At 40.9% G+C, this 17,203-nt stretch overlaps 1 protein-coding gene across 1 annotated transcript; it reads left to right on the top strand.

The window, feature by feature from the left end:
• The first annotated feature begins 205 nt into the window (after positions 1-205).
• Positions 206-1,647, top strand: trim63a (tripartite motif containing 63a). The gene has a single exon (XM_071521056.1). It carries the CDS (start codon positions 206-208, stop codon positions 1,286-1,288), a length of 1,083 nt encoding a protein of 360 aa, XP_071377157.1. The 3' UTR covers positions 1,289-1,647.
• The last annotated feature ends 15,556 nt before the right edge of the window (positions 1,648-17,203 follow it).

A 17,203-nucleotide genomic window follows, 5' to 3' on the forward strand; every position in this document is an offset into this window, starting at 1 on the left:
GGGGATCGGGTGTCCTTCCTCTGGGGTATAAAAGCTAGGGGCTTTCTCACGGCCGGGGCAGATCAAAATAAACGCAGCAAGACAGCTACACACTGTAGCACTCTGGTAAAGACAGACAGACAAAGGAAGAGAGTCAAAACCTAATCCGAGCAATTAGGGACATTCAGGATTCTGAGGAACTAAGCTAAGAAAGAAGCCCCAAAAAATGGATATCCAGACAGGCCAAGTGGTGCGCCCTCCCAGCCCTATGGAGAGCCTGGAGAAGCAGCTGAGCTGTCCCATCTGCCTGGACATGTTCACCAAGCCGGTGGTCATCCTGCCCTGCCAGCACAACCTGTGCCGCGGCTGTGCCAGCGACCTGTACGACTCCCGCAACCCCTATCACTACTCGGGCGGCATCTTCCGCTGCCCTACCTGCCGCTTCGAGGTGGTGCTGGACCGCCACGGCGTCTACGGGCTGCAGAGGAACCTGCTGGTGGAGAACATCATTGATATTTACAAGCAGCAGCAGGAGCAGAAGGGAGACAGCGGTGGGTCCCTGGATCCTCCACTGAAGGACAAGGACACCAAGGAGCCCATGTGCAAGGATCACGAGGACGAGCGCATCAACATCTACTGCGTGACCTGCCAGACGCCCACCTGCTCCATGTGCAAGGTGTTCGGCCAGCACAAGGACTGCGAGGTTTCCCCGCTGGACACGGTCTACCAGGGCCAGAAAGTCGAGCTGCGCAACGCCGTGGACATGCTGGCCGCCGGGAACAGCTGCGTCCAGGCCGTCATGGCCCAGATGGAGGACACGTGCAAGATCGTCCAGGAGAACGGCGACCTCCAGAAGCGGCGCCTCGGGGAGAGCTTCGACCTCCTCTACGCCATCCTGGAGGAGCGCAAGGGCCAGCTGCTGGAGCGAATCACGGAGGAGGAGGAGGAGAAGGTGGCCACGCTCCGCTCCCTGTCCGACCAGTACAAGGAGCAGCTGCAGGCCAGCAACCAGCTGAAGGAGAAGGTGTCGCAGAGCATGGAGAAGAGCGGCGTGGCCGAGTTCCTGATCAGCGCCAAGGATCTCATCACCCAGGCCAAGGAGACGGCCAGGGGAGCCCAGCTGCAGAGGCCCGATCCGGGCTTCGAGAGCATGGACCACCTCACCGTGGACACAGAGGACGTGGAGGCCCTGCTGGCTCAGATGGACTTTGGACTGAATGATGATGATGATGATGATGAGGGAGATGATGTGGTGACAGAGGAAGAAGAGGAAGAAGAAGAAGAAGAAGAAGAGGAGGAAGAGGAGTAATTGTTCTGCCGTTATTTTTGGAGATAAGGACTTTGATTCTAGTTTGGGACATTTCTGAGTGAAGATGTGTTGATGAATAGAAGAGAAATGAGTAGAAGAAAAGGGAAGATGCTGCTTTGTGAGAAAGGGTAACTTCAGGTATTCGAGGAGAAAACGGAGTCGTGCAATCTTTTGAATGTTTTTTTTACACGTACAAAATGAAACATTTTGTATTGACTTGTTCTTTTTATACTTTTGTATTTTCCTTGACGTTTATATCGTACTGTATCATTTTGATATCTCTTGAAGTTGATATCACAGGAAAATGAATGTTTACGCTTGAATGCTTTTCACACACATCATTCAAGTCTAGACTACACAAAAATGAAGAAAAAAATATATATATTTATTGTGTTCAGAACGTCTTTGTCTCTTTGTACAACTGAAAACTTGAAATGCAAATTATGCACATGATCGTTTCAGACACTGCTGTTACTTTTGAATGTCCTTGAGGGTGTGAATAAAGTTTTATTCAGTTATAATTCGTGTCTCTCTTCTTTGGACTCTTTTTTTCCCCCTGCTGACCTTCTCGGGGGGCTTTCCCACCCTAAAACACATCCAAAGCTCTTTATTTAGCATTGTGAATTTTTCCTATATTTACATGGGTCACGAAAATGCCTTATAGCCTTACTTAGTCTTCTGTCTGGTGAAAATAGAGGCTATTTTTACCAGGGTGAATGGGCGAGGTGGTGAGAGGACTGGAATAGCTGTGGAGGGGGGGGGTTCATGTTTCCGAGCCTGACCTAGCAGACCATCCCAGCTGCCCCGTGGTATTCCTGGGAGTGCTGCCGGGCTGTGGGTCAGGGCCCGACGCCGTTATCAGGCCTCTTCATGAATGGAAAGACGCCCTGGCTGCAGCACTTTGACCAAAACGGTCTGGACAACCTCAGTGACCCGGTCTATTTCCGCTGCATTATGTCATGCTTACACAAAAAGTTAGATAACCTCAAACTGTACGTGAAAAAGTTCAGATGAGACGCACGAAACGGATACTGAGCGTTTGCTGTCTCACTCATCACCTATATCTATTTCTGTTTTAAGATACTGTGTGCTTTTTTGGGAAAAATATTACCTTAACACTCGAAGGGCCAGTGGAGTTTGGGAGGCTAAGGGAAGTAAATATAACTTATATTTCCTTGATTTAGAAGATCTTACAACACTGATTTGTATAGAAAGTGTTTCTAGGAATAGTCATGGAGGGATATTTTGAAAGCTGAGATATTTTAATTATAAAATTCAAAAACAGCCATCAACTGACTGCGGCTTGGCCTTTCTAGTGTTAGCAGTTTATCAACTGTTCAGCAAGTGGGAAAACTCGCACATCCAAAAAAAGGTTCGTGCAGGTGCGTCGGAGAAACAGTAAACTTTCCAATTGAATGAACTGAGTTACTACAGTTAACCTTATTACTACAATAAAGGTTTTGCATTGCAAGTAGCAGTGTGAGGGAGTTCATTCTATCGGAGCAGTTTATCAACTAAAAACTTAAGTTACCTACCATCCTGCATACATTTCCATTAAATCTTAAAATTATTTGTTATCAATCTTTGTGCGAGAGTAGGTGTTACTTTATTCAAATAAAGTAAAACATGCTGCATTTTTCAAGGATAGGTAACTTAAGTCTTTGGTTGACAAAATACCATTTTGACATGCTTGATCCTCTATATTCTAGACATTGATCGATACAAATTCAGGTAATCATTTAATTTCCAAAATGGACGTGTAGCATTTTTGAGTATTACTGCTCAAATGACTTCTTGCTGAAGATGTTGTGTATGAATGAAGACAGATCTGTGGTGTTTCAAAGTAGCATTTCCCTTAATTATGGCTGACACATTACAGTAATATTCAATAATTTGAACCATTAGTTTAATTCCAAAATGAGATTTTCACTATTTGAAAAAACTGCTGTGTAAAAGTAAAGGATATTATGAGTTGCTATAAAAGTGTTGAGTCATCCTAAGACCTGTACTTACAAAACATTCCAACAGTGGTGGAAGAAGTACTGAGGCAAGGCAAGGCAAGTTTATTTATATAGCACATTTCAGCAACAAGGCAATTCAAAGTGCTGAGATCTTTTACTTCAGTAAAAGTAGCAATACTGTAAAGATTGTAAAAGTACATAAGTATTGGCAGCAAAATGTACTTAGAGTATCAAAGTAAACGTACTCATTATGCAAACTGTCCCCATTTAGAGAGTTATATTTTTCATAAATTATTGGAATATTAATACTGATTTATTGACATACATGTACATGTAAGCAGCATTTTAAAGTTGTCAACGTGAAGCTAATCTTAACAATTTAGCTATACTTTTGGGTAGTCTAATCTATAACAATGCTATTTTATAGTTATTTTATAAAGATGATCAAATGTTTTAAATATAAAATATTGATCTGAAAAGTAACTAGTAACTATAGCTGTGAAATAAATGTAATGGAGTAAAAAGTACAATATTTCCCTGGAGTAAAAGTACAAAGTAGCATAAAATGGAAATACTCAAGTAAAGTACAAGTACCTCAAAATTGTACTTAAGTACAGTACTTGAGTAAATGTACTTAGTTACTTTCCACCACTGCATTCCAATTACATTTTTGTATTTATGCACAGTGTTGTAAGTTGTCCAGATCTTGCTTGGAAAAGAGCTTTTTAATCTCTAGTAGGTTAAATAAAGGTTAAATACAATTCTAAAACGTTCTAGGAAAAGAAATAAGATCCAGGCAGACAAAATATTTTTAATTAAACGCTGTGAAACAATGGAAAGGGGAAACTCTATCCTGTTGTCCTCTGTGGGAATGACCCTGTTCCCCTCAGCAGCAGCTGACTGCACTCAGGAGCCACGTGTTCGCTGTGAAGAGGCTGGAGGCCGATAAGCCCAACAGTCTGTCAGCTCCGCCTCAGGCACACTCACTCTGCAGATACTGTGGCTCTGAAACAGATAGGCAGGCAGGCAGACAGACAGACAGACAGACAGACAGTGAGACAGACAGGCAGGCAGGCAGGCAGGCAGGCAGGCAGGCAGGCAGTCAGACAGGCAGGCAGGCAGGCAGGCAGGCAGGCAGGCAGGCAGGCAGGCAGGCAGGCAGGCAGACAGTCAGGCAGGCAGGCAGGCAGGCAGGCAGGCAGGCAGGCAGACAGACAGACAGACAGACAGACAGGCAGTCGAATTTGTTTTTGAAATCTGATCTTTAAGGCTGACTGTCCATATTTTAACTTAAAAGTGACCAGATTTGTGTTTAGACGGTATAATAATTTCTTGTCATGGTTAACGACTCCTACAACTAGCTTTCGTTTTTTGCGTATTCTGACGCCGTTTTCCAGTCACATTCCTCGAAACATCTTCATCAGTCCAGGCACAGGTATCCTCTCCATGTTTGTCGGCCTCTGCTCTTCTTGTCGCAGCGTGTGAGATTCAACACAAATACGTGTCACGTGGGGAGTGACAGAAAAAACATATGAAATGCGATCTGAATGGTCGGACTGAGAGATATGTGATTTGAATTGCATTTAAAACCACCTACAGTATGAATGTGACATGAATCTGATCTGAGAAGATCGGATTGCACGTGTCTTTTTGTTGTTTAGACTTATAGAAAGATATCCGACTCGCATTGGATACACAAAGAAAATTGGATTTGAGCGGATTATCTGAAGATAGTTAAATAGGCGGACAGGAAGGCAGAAAACGCAATGGACAGACAGGCAGGCAGCTCCATTAAGAGTTAAGTTTTTCATGTAAAAACATTTGGAAAGCCCTTTTAAGTCTGTGAAATCCAACAGCCTCGCCTATTTGTCATGCTGAAAAGTTGCAAGGAGAGGTCAAACCCACACACATATTCAGTTTTCTTGTACTGAAATGCACATAGAAATATACTCTGCTGTGTCACTGCACTCATGCTTCAGGATCCTCGAGTTGTAAAGATGAGTGACAGAAACTTATTCACACAATACAAATCAAAGGAAATATTTTGCTTTGTTGAGACAAGACTGATGACACATTTCAAACATTCACAGCACACACACACATAGATACAATGACTTGAAGCACAATAAATAGCATAAAAAGAGACTAAAAATATAAATATCATTAAAAATAAGCCGCTAGCAGTTTACATTACGGTACACAAATTACAGGGTAATTACTATGTAATTACATAAATTATCAGAAAGTAACGAATAAAGTAATTTCTGGTAATATCGAGTAACTTCAGAGTAAAATCAGTGTAATAGTATATTATATATACTATTACACACATTTACACACAACCCCCCTCCCTGACCCCTATCCCCCCCCCCCCCTTTTTTTTTTTTGTTTGTTGTTGTTTTTTACATTATCTATAAACCATATAGGTAGCTACAGCTAAAAAAACAGTAGACAAAAGACATAGACATAAAAAGTAAAAAAAAATAAAATCTGTGTAATATTGAGATATCAAGCCTGACTTTAATAGGTATTGGAAAGGTCGGTAAGCAAATGCATTAATTAACGCAGTAGGACTTATCATACTAATAATTACTTATCACCAGAAATTACTGGCATTTAACTGAGAAATAACACGTTATAATTACAAATAGTTACTCATTATTACCAGAAATTACCAGTTACTTCCTGATAATTTCTATGTAATTACACAGTAAACTGCAACCAAAAAGCCTAAAAAACTGCTCAGTTACAATAGCAGTGAGTGAATGTAATGAGTGTTGTCCTGTGTCAGCGCCCGGCCTGTTGTGGGTTAGTGGGCGGTCTGTAGTTTACAGTACTGGAGTGAAATCAAAGCCACAGCAGCTGAATTTAGCTCAGCGGCTCACACAGCTGCTTCAAACCAGACAGACTGTGAACTGCTCACACATTCACACGCTCAGAACGCAGACACAGACAGGTGCACACACACACACACACACACGCACGCAATACTGTATGAATGTGCACACTCACACACACACACACACACACACACAAACACACTGCACGCATACACACACACACACAGTCCATACAAGGTGAAAGTAAGAGCAACCAAACTGGTGTTATTTGCATTTTAACAGGTACAGGTTCAAATAAGCAGGTAGACTATTCTTGGATTTCACACACATACACACATGCATACACACACACATGCACGAAAACACATTTACATACACACACTTAAGCACGCACACACATACAGTATAGAGAGGCAGATAGAGATAGCTCTTAATTTCACACACACATACACATGCACACACGTGTATACGCATAGTGGCAAGTGGACACACACATACACTCTCTCTCTATCTCTCTCTCTCTCTCTCTCTCTCTCTCTCTCTCCTACACACACACACACACACACACACACTCACTCACACAGAGTTAAAGGTTTAGCAGGTAAACTTTCCTTAAATTCTCCTCCACAGCCTCAGCACCTGCTGCTTGCCAACAGCTCAGCTCAGTGTTGTGCAGCCTGTCTATAGCTGCCAGGCTCAGATGTCAATGTCAGATATATATTAGTGCACCCTCGGGTGGGGTGGGGGGGCTCACATTCTAACAAACGTGTATGATGTGATACTGTGACAGCATGCGCACGAGACAGAGGCACATGTTGACTTCTCAGTATGGCTCTGGATGGGATTACGAAATGGTAAATAAGAAGTGCAGAGCCTATACTGTGCTGCAGCTACAGTATAGGCCTGCTGTATCCATTTGGGAAAAACAAAATCACTGGGCTTTATTTTCCTGAAGGCGTAAGGTGCATGGTGGGGCTTTGTCCTGGCAATGTGGTATTTTATTTATCTTTTGTATATTTGTGGCAAATCCACTCCACAATGGTCTTTCTATCACGTAATTATCAGAGAGCCGTGGTGCAGAGCACACGGAATTTAAAGGAATAGTTCACCCAGAAATTAAAATCCTGTCATCATCTACTCTCCCTCATGCCAAATGAAACAGGTGAAATTTGTTAGTCCATATAACACACAGGGAGGCTGCAGCACAACTTGGTAGCAGCCTTCTCCAAAACAACTGAAGTCAATGGGGACCTGTTCTTTAGAGTTCCAAAACAAAAACAGCCAAACAATCACACTGTGAATAGAAAGACCTATACACCATTATTTGTTGCAAATCAATCAGCTGTAGTTAAGATTTGCACTAAATGATGGTGTAAATATACTGTAGGTCTTTTTGGAACTCTGAAGAACTGGTCCCCACTGACTTCAGTTGTTTTGGAGAAGGCTGCTATGGAGTTGTGCTGCAGCCTCCCTGTGTGTTATATGGACAAACTTCACCTGTATTTCAACTGACATGAGGGGGAGGAGATGATGACAGGATTTTCATTTTTGGGTGAACTATTCCTTTAAGGGAAAGAGGTGATTTGATTGGTCATGACGACGCCAGCCTCTACCACACTTACTTGATAACGTATTCTCCTAATTCTCCCACCCTGTTTCCAACTTTCTGGCCATGAAAACATTAATCACCATGCCCTGTGCACCTGTGCCATGTGCTGTTGACGCCGCTTCGCTCCATCCGCCACTGATTCACAACAATGGAGCCCATAATCTGAACTGCAACGTTCAATATCTCTAAAATATAGAGGATCCAGTCTGTACAAGTGCCACGTTTTAGTCAATTATTTACCACTTTCCAGGCCTTTTTCCAGGAGTACACCAAGTGTTTGGGAGATTAGTGTGGAGCCTCAACATAGTGTATGCTAAAGTGTTAGCATGGAGCCTACCGTCCTTCAACATAGTTTATGCTAAAGAGTTAGCATGGAGCCCACTATCACTCACCATAGTGTATGCTAAAGCGTTAGCATGGAGCCCACTGTCCCTCAACATAGTGTATGCTAACATGTTAGCATGGAGCCCACTATCACTCAACATAGTGAATGCTAAAGCGTTAGCATGGAGCCCACTGTCCCTCAACATAGTGTATGCTAAAGCGTTACCATGGAGCCTACTATCACTCAACATAGTGTATTCCAAAGTTTTAGCAATGATCTACCAGGGACACATGGATGATTTTGATGTCTATGTCATCACTGAGCGGCTTAGGTGACCAACAGACCAGCCTCCCTAAAACAGCCGTACAGTAAGTCTTATAGCAAAGCATACAGTAAGTCCAGAGAGACGTACTGTATGTAAAGTAGCAGGCTAACATTAGTCCTAAAAATGCAAACAAACACTTTTATAGGCTGGATCTTCTGGAACTTCGGGTGATGATTTTTATGCCCAAAACAGATATATAACATTTTGGAATACAACTTGAAGCAACCAATATTAATCACTTGACTATTAATAATCGTAATTCTACACTATCAAGTCTCTATGCCGTTTCTGTTTCAGAGTAATAAACCAGCTGTAGCCTACCAAAGTGTGTCAGGCAGTGACCAGTCCAGCTGTCATGACACACAGGGAGAGAGAGAGAGAGAGAGTCAGGCGTTAACTATCGACCAGCTAACCTTTACCTCATATTTCTAATCCCGGCGCTCTCTCAGAGTCCTAAAAGAGATGCTGGCTGTCCTCTGCAGGCTTTATAGGATCTGAAGCAAGGACAGAGGCGGTGCAGGCAGAGGGCGGCGTGGGACAGAGGGCGGCGGGGGGCAGAGGGCGGCGTGGGCCTGGGTCCCTCTGAGCGGAGCGGCCCGGCCCGGCTGGCTGTTTTTCTCTGCCTTAATAAGAGCAGCAGGCAGGACTTCCCCTGGCCGCGGGCCAGCCGGCCGCCGGCCAGCGCCGCAGGACTAAAATTAGAGCCGTGATTCAGCCTGGACTGAGCCAGTGAAGGGCAACCTGCCCGCTAACCTCCCGCTGTCAGCTAACACACACACACACACACACACACACACACACACACACGGATCTATTATATGCTTGAAGGACCTTTCATTGGCTGCATTCATTCACACTAATGACTTGTGTGTATATATATATGTATTGACACTGATACTTCCACTAACTGCTGATAATGCTCTTACTAACTACTGATGATATTGATGAATTTACACTAACTATTTTAGTTGAACTGATCTTATCTTATCTATTGCTTGTCTACTGTTACACAGTTTATGTAACTCCCTCCTTCTATTAACCAATGTATGTCTATCTAATGTCTAATGTCCAGTGCTTGTTCTTTATACTACCTGCAGGGACTACGGATGAAAACTAGCCTTCTTGGCTAATTCTGGCATATTTTTTTTACGTGCACTGTCCCTGTCAAATAAACTAATAAATGAAATGAAATGAAATAGTAATAATAATAAAAATAATAATACATTTTTTTTGTACAGTGCTTTTCAAGATACTCAAAGACGCTTTACATGAAATAGTATTTGCATAAAAATGGTGTACAAATGCATAGCATGTATAAAAATGACACTATTAAAACCAACTATGTAAAACTATATAAAAACAAACAAAAACAAGGGAGAGGTCAGTGAAAAAAAAAGGCACAAAACTGACATGGCACAAACAAAACAAAAGTGGAACAGATAGAAACATGAGGCAGGAGGAGGAAAGAAAGTCAGACATGCCTAACCTTCACCTTTACCCTGAACTAATCCTAACTCTAATTTTAACCCTAATCCTAAACTAGCTCCTTAATAGTCACAATGAAATGGAAAAATTACTTTAATTCCCCTATTAATTCCCCATATTATAACATACACATTTGTAATAAAGTTTACAAAGTTTGTATTTTCTTGTATGTTGATGATATGATGTGATGTGTGTGATGATGTAGTATAATGTAAAATCTCATTACTTTTCCTGTTACTTCATAAAAATTTCAACCCATGATACTATAACAGATTTTTGATTTTTGAGCTCGAATTTATTCATTTTGAAGAAAGAATAAGAATTTGTGACAGCTCAAGATTATACAAAAAGCATTTTTTTAATTAACTTTTGGCCGATCCTTTCCTTAATTATGTATTGTTTTAGAAAAGTGGGAATGATCAAAATGTCCTCACTTTGTAGGAATGTACCCATCTTTTTGTCTTTGTGAGGACATTTGGTTCTCATAAGTATAGAAATGCAAGAACACACACACACACACACACACACACATTAGAGATCTGAGGAGACACAGACATACAGAGGCACTCACACACACACACACTCATGGACACATACATGCACATACACAGACACACACGTGAGCCTGCAGACGCACGCACACACATACACACACTCGTTCGCGCTAAATATACATACTCAAGTGCACGCGCGCACACACACACACACACACACACACACACACACACTCATTAGGCCAGGAATGGGGTCAGGGTCTGAGTAGCTGACCAACTGACCAAACAGCAGTTGAAGTTTAAAGTTACACAGGACTTAACTACACATGTACAGTCTGCATGGATATACTGTATGTGTGTAATGTATGTGACGTCTGTATGTTTATTAGAATTACTGTTATAGAGTGGAATTTCTGTTGTTGTTTATGGCTTATTGTACCAAATGTTGATTTGTACGGAGGTGGGCAATGTGTTTAAAGTGAATACTGTGTCATATGGAAATGTGTTCCCAACAGGAGTCTAGAGGAACTCTGGTGAATAGTTTCTCCACTCTGACGGGATCCTCAAACCTGTATTGAGAATTGAAGGATTTCTTGAAGTTTAGAGACCACTGGAAAGACTCTAGGCTCCTTCAAAGAATCCTTCAAGATCTCATCTAAATTGATTTCCTTTTGAGAGGAAAAATTGAGGGATTCACTCTCAGAGAAGTTATACCGGCTGACCAGAGGTGTCACCAGTGTGAGAGTGACTGCTCAATATCTTCCTTTCGTTTTCAATGTCATTTTATGTATTTTTTCTGTTTTATGTGAAGCACATTGTATTTGCCTTGTGTATGAAATGTGCTATATAAATAAAGTGATTGTACAGGAGGGCAGTTTAAGTAATAACTGTTCACATTTTCATATAAATAAATAAATGTTTTGCTACTCTTTGTCACCGATTGCTGTAAGACAATAGTCAGTTCATGAAAGCTTGCGTTATAGCTTGTGATTACAGGTGCTAACACATTATGTAATGTCGTGGTAACTTATTGGGACTTTTGGGTAATTTCATGACTTACCAACCGACGAAGTTGCGGCTACGTCTTATGTTGGTAATTTGATGTTTTTTTCAGACTTAAAACATAAAAACACCGCAGCAATGAGCACTTTAGCACCAAGGATGTCGCCAAAAATAACAAAACACAGAAACAAGGATCCCACAGATTACCACTTACTGAGAACTAAAAGACATTAACTTCTCCTTTAAGAGTGAAATAAATGCGTTGATGTAATTTCCTGACTTTCCTGAGTATTGTTGGCTAAGCTAATAAACAGAACAGCCTTAACATTTCCTCTCTTCTCCTGTAGATTGCCTCATGTCTACACACACACACACACAGACACACACACAGACACACACACACACACAAGCTCTAGCCTCATATCTTCAAATTTCTCGTTTTTATCTGTCTATATGCTCTTTGTTCTCTGTAACTCACCTGAACATTTGTTAAAAGCATTATAAACCAAATTTGACTTGACTTCACACTGTGCTGTTGATAGACAGTGTGAATTACTTATTTAGTTCCTCCTTATTTAGTCTTAAATATCTCCTGTGCTCTAACTGTCTCCTCCTGTGTGTCTGAGTTACTGAGGAAATTTCATTGCATCAGCAACTCACCAACAGAGTCTTCTTTCATGACTTGGTTTTCTTTTTAAAGGTCTGCCACTTACCACTGTTATAAATAGGCAGGTCTATAGGTTCTCACTGTGGGAGAATGCAGGAGACTCAGACTGTAATATATGAACACAACATCCAACAACTCATATAGAGAGCTGCTAATTCTGTTAAAGGAATATATCTTAAAATTCAAAAATTCAAACAAAAAGTGAGAGAAATGTGTTTCCCCGCAGCAAAGGCAGATGCAACAAAAACAGGAACTAGTTTGACACTGAAATAGCGCGGTGGAAACTAGGGATGGGATGATATATCGAAATTCAACACAAAGCAATAGAAAAATGGGACAATACATATCATGGGGCAGAAAAATGAATGGTGATATTATCTCCATTTTATTCTGCTGTAGTAATCACAAATGAGACCATCTTGACCATCACAATTTCACAAGCTCTCCATCCAAATTATATTATTTTCATTTTGTAATGACATTTTTAAATTGTTGTTTACATTCTAGCAGCCAATGGCATCACTAGAAAGATTTGTGGCTCAGAAATAAACAGAATTCTGCACAGTGAGATGAAACGATTCCCAATTCCTAGGAAGTTTTTTGCTAGAAGGGAAGTTTTCATTTCCAGCTACAGTTTTTCTTCTTTAACCATGACCAAAACCTTGACCCTAACATTAAGCAAAGTTTTAGTTGCCTAATAGAATCAACTTCTCTTGCACATGCCAGGCAGAGAGCTATTGTTCATCAAACTAAATCACGAGTAGGGAAACAAGGAAGCATGGAAATCTGATTAGTTATCGTTGATCGTGAAAAGTTCAGCTGGGGCCACGAGCTTGTTGAGCTTCCAGACACCAGCTGAGTTTCTGGAGGACATGAATGGACGTCTGGGGCCTCATTTATAAAACATTGTGTGAGCAGAGAACTGGCCAGAAAAGTGCGCGCGTCACTTTTCACGTAGATTTTCGGATGTATAAAAACAAACTTGTGAAATGTGGGAAAATATGCGTACTGCCACGGAAACTTTGACCCATGTGTGCACGTTTTGGAGACAGTGGGAAGACTTAAAGAGTAACTAAACCCCAAACCCAAATCTGTGGTGAAGCCTGGCACCTAATTGTGAAAAGTAGGGTACTGAACTGCCCTTCTGCTATTGGCTGGTCTTTGTGCCAGGTGATGTCACCACCTGTTGTACTCTATAGGAGGTAAAATCAGTAGACTCCCGCACACTGTCTTCACTTAAGAAGAATTTAATAAATGACACAACGTTTTGGTCAAGCGACCTTCATCAGGTATCTGGATAAACAATACAATAGGGCCTGGTTATATAGGGGAACAGGAATTAAGATGGTCCAATCATAGGGCCAAGGTAATCAGGTGACCTCCTGGTACAAATCAGTGCCTAGTGAAGCACAAGGGTCCAGGTGGCAAAAAACTAATTAACAATCAGAAAGGTTTTTTTTAACATCCATAAATAGCATCCGATATCAGGACTCCAACCAACATATATCAAAAAGGAGTAAAGAACACAGAAATGTGGGTTTATACAAAAGGAGGAAAGTCAATCACAACTGAATCATACCTAAAGATGTAGCTACATAGGAGTGAAATCCCAATGGGAGATAGGCAGATCCAAGCCATATAGTAAATTAGGATAATCTTTGGTCAAGTGGACCATGTGAGGACATTGGTAGATGCTCACATCATAATACAAAGCATACATAATAGCAAGAGGGGTGCCAAAACATTAGAATAATTATGAGAAAGACCACCCTAATTAAAAACAAGGGGTACCATAAATTGGCTAGTATAAATATCATGATCCCAAAGTAGTGAAATAAAGCAAAAAATGGCATTAAACTCAGTTAATGTCCAGGCTGACTCCACATCAACTTAGAAAGCCCTCTAATAATAACACAGAAGAACTTCTATAGGCTACAGCTAAATAGTGTCTTTGCTACTTTAGTTTGAAAGCCGATCATTTGTCCGAAAAGCATCTACATTTCATTATCGGCTGATACGGTGTGAATTAGTCTCAAGTAAGTGCATTACAGTCTTTTAGCAGAGCCCCAATTTGTCATAATTAAACGCGACAAACTCAAGGTGTTAGGCAATTGGACTGGATGTCTCAAGGTAATAAATAATGATGTGTTATAGTGCACAGGGCAGCCGTCCTCCACAGCCAGCTGTTCAGCCTCCTCTTCACTACCGGTCTCACACTGTCTGATCCCCCGAGTCTGAAAACAAGAATGAAGAACTTGTCTATGGGTTTTTTATTCATATCGAATGAATGTGAAATATTGAGTGCGTGGTTACGTTCGCTCTTTCCAAAAACAAAAGGCACATTTACGATACCTGGGTCAGTCGCAGCTCTCTCATCTTCCTCTCTGACGTTATGTCAGTGTCACACTGGTTTTCTGGCACAATGCCACTAAATAGGGTTTCCCCCGTTATCGAGGTGAAACGTTCAAGAGGAGAGAGGGCTGGTGGCTTGTTGATCCTGTTGCTCAACACAGTTTCTCTATGGAAACTAGAATTAACTAAACAGCCTTTGTGCTTTATGCTTTTGACCGACCCTGAGGCCAGTTAGACATTAAAACTAGGGGCCAGATGCCTCTTAGACTTAAATCTGACTTTAAGTCAAACCTGCTAATGACGCTTAAATTGGCTTGTTGCTACAACTTCTTGATTGTTGTAGATCTCTAATGTGTTGTTTCTGTCTCTGAAGACTCTCTCTCTTCTTCAGGCTCTTTCCAAATACCAAAGATCTGTATGGAATCTTATATGAAACAGCTTCAGTATTTATACTTTTTTACAATCACTTTGGCACTAATTTCAGAACCTTGTGGTAATTTTTCAAAACTCTAGACACAAAACTCAAAACGGTCATCACTTGTAACACAGGCTGTCCAATGTTCAAAACATTGCATTGTGCATTCATATCTTTAAAGAAACCTTGCACTTGCAGAGTCATCAGTTCAAATAACTCATTTATCATGAAATACCATAGGAACATTAATTTAGATCACCCACACACAAGATACTGATAGTTTCACTGTTTAGTTGTTTGTACAATCATTAAATATTGTAGTACAAAATATGTGATATATGTTGTGTCATTATGGTACTACACGTAAATACGTCACTGTAAAAGGACTAGTAGAGAGAATACGACAGACACAGTGGAATCATTGAACAAAATCTGAAATTTATTGATGAAATACAATAAAATCACAACATAGGTTTCTTTGAATCAAAGCAAAAATAATTAGCTACAAAATAGAAAAAAACTACAGTACTGTATAACGTCAACTGCAATGTTCCTCACCTGGCTTACTGTAATGTAAAAAGCAAAACAAAGGATTGATTACTGTACTTCTATATTGCCATCAACCCTGTCTTGTGGATTTGGCCACAGGTTCTCATCCACATCACAATGGATGTTTTCATTAGTCAAACATCTTGGGAAGAATCTTCTGAAATCTGAAAACATGGTCTGGAAAAGTGGAACATGGGACCATAGAAACAGTGTCCGATAAAGAATGATGATGAAATATTACATCCATCGATACAATAAACTTCCCACTCTGACAGTTGGCAAGTAGTAGCACTAGTCTCACCTGACAATCTAAGACTAGTCTAAGGCTTAGACTATACATATATATATATATATATCTGGGGAAAGTGTGTTTTTATTGTGTATCTAAATATGTGTGCATGTGTGTGATTATATGTCCATATTTTTCCATATGTATGTGTGTTCATGTTTTGTGTATATAGCTATAAGGTTTATTTTATTTTATTTATGTATATGTACATTTGCGGCTGCGTCTGTGTTTTTCTGAGCGTTAACATGCGTGTATATGTGTGTGTCATATGTGTGTGTGCATTTGTATGTAATGTATGTAGCCTACATGTGCAAATGTGTGTATGCATTTGTACATAAGTGTCCTTATATGTGTATGTCTGTGTGTTTCTGCACGTCTTGCATCTAGAGTGTCTGTCTTTGTGTGTGTGTGTGTGTGTGTGTGTGTGTGTGTGTGTGTGTGTGTGTGTGTGCTCATTAAAGCGCCTGGTAGGAGGGCAGAGGGGATGTCCAGCCTTCCTGCCTCGCAGCATGTGATCAGCTCAGCCACAGTTGAAGTCATTCGTTGAGTTTCTCTCAGGAATTAGCAGCAGATCCCACAGCAGTCTGAGGAGGCCGCAGGAAGGTAAGCCAGCCTCGCGTTTAATCACCTCACTCTGACCGTATCATGCAGGATAATCTAATTCTCCCGGACCTGTTTGATGTAGAATTAACTTGCTAACACTCTCTTTGTTGTTTTAATTCAATAACATGGGAGGAAATCTGATTGAATGGCGGGTGTATAGGAGCTTATAGGAACTGTGGAATTGCTAGATAAAGAAGTTGCCACCTGCACTGAAAACACTTCATGTTACAGTAACTTTCTGATGCAAGAAAGTACTGATGTTGTTTATATTGTTATGTGATATTAATAAGAATGGGAGCTTAAGATCGCAGTCAAAAAGTTAAGTATTTGTTCAAGTTTACTTATCTAGTGCAGTATGGACAGAGACAGAAGAAAAGACTGTCAGCTTCTCAAGTTTAACTCGGTCAGATATTGTTACAATGAGATATTTTTTAGACATTTTTTTTGCAACTGACTTCCAAATAAATAGATGAAGCCAGAAGAAGAGACTGTGAGCTTTTGATTATGGCGCTTTATTGGCTCTTTATCTGTGCTAAACCAAGTTAAAGCAAAGATATCAACAAATCAGAGCTCACTAATAACTTCCATGCTTGATAATAGTATTGCATATAACCTTTTTTTCTGCGTTGCTTAAGTCATTATAGGGTGGGGGTGATTCACAAGGCAATTTCTGAGCAGTGTAGATGGGCAACACTCCGAGCAACGGGCAACAAAGTGAGACACATAGTCAGTAATCTGTTAAAATGTTTTCTAGCATCAAGACTATGTGATTTAAGATTAAAGCAACGTTGCTGCCCAGAAAGTTGCCCTATACTGTATGTATCACTGTCTTGAGGCTCTGTGCTCAACGTTCTGGGGCAATTATTGCGGGCAACATTGCCTGGCTGGGTCAATATGGGTTTTCATTCTGCTCCTGACTTTCATTTTGTTGTTTTTTCCCCTGCAGCGTTCTTGTGTCCCACCAAGTCTCAGAGGAAGATCTCGGTCTGTTTGGACGCC

Source organism: Centroberyx affinis, unplaced genomic scaffold (genome assembly GCF_046629955.1).
Source record: "Centroberyx affinis isolate AG114_WGS23_722 - 3 ecotype Tasmania unplaced genomic scaffold, CSIRO-AGI_Caff_v1 ptg000849l_1, whole genome shotgun sequence".
Taxonomy (NCBI): Eukaryota; Metazoa; Chordata; class Actinopteri; order Beryciformes; family Berycidae; genus Centroberyx; species Centroberyx affinis.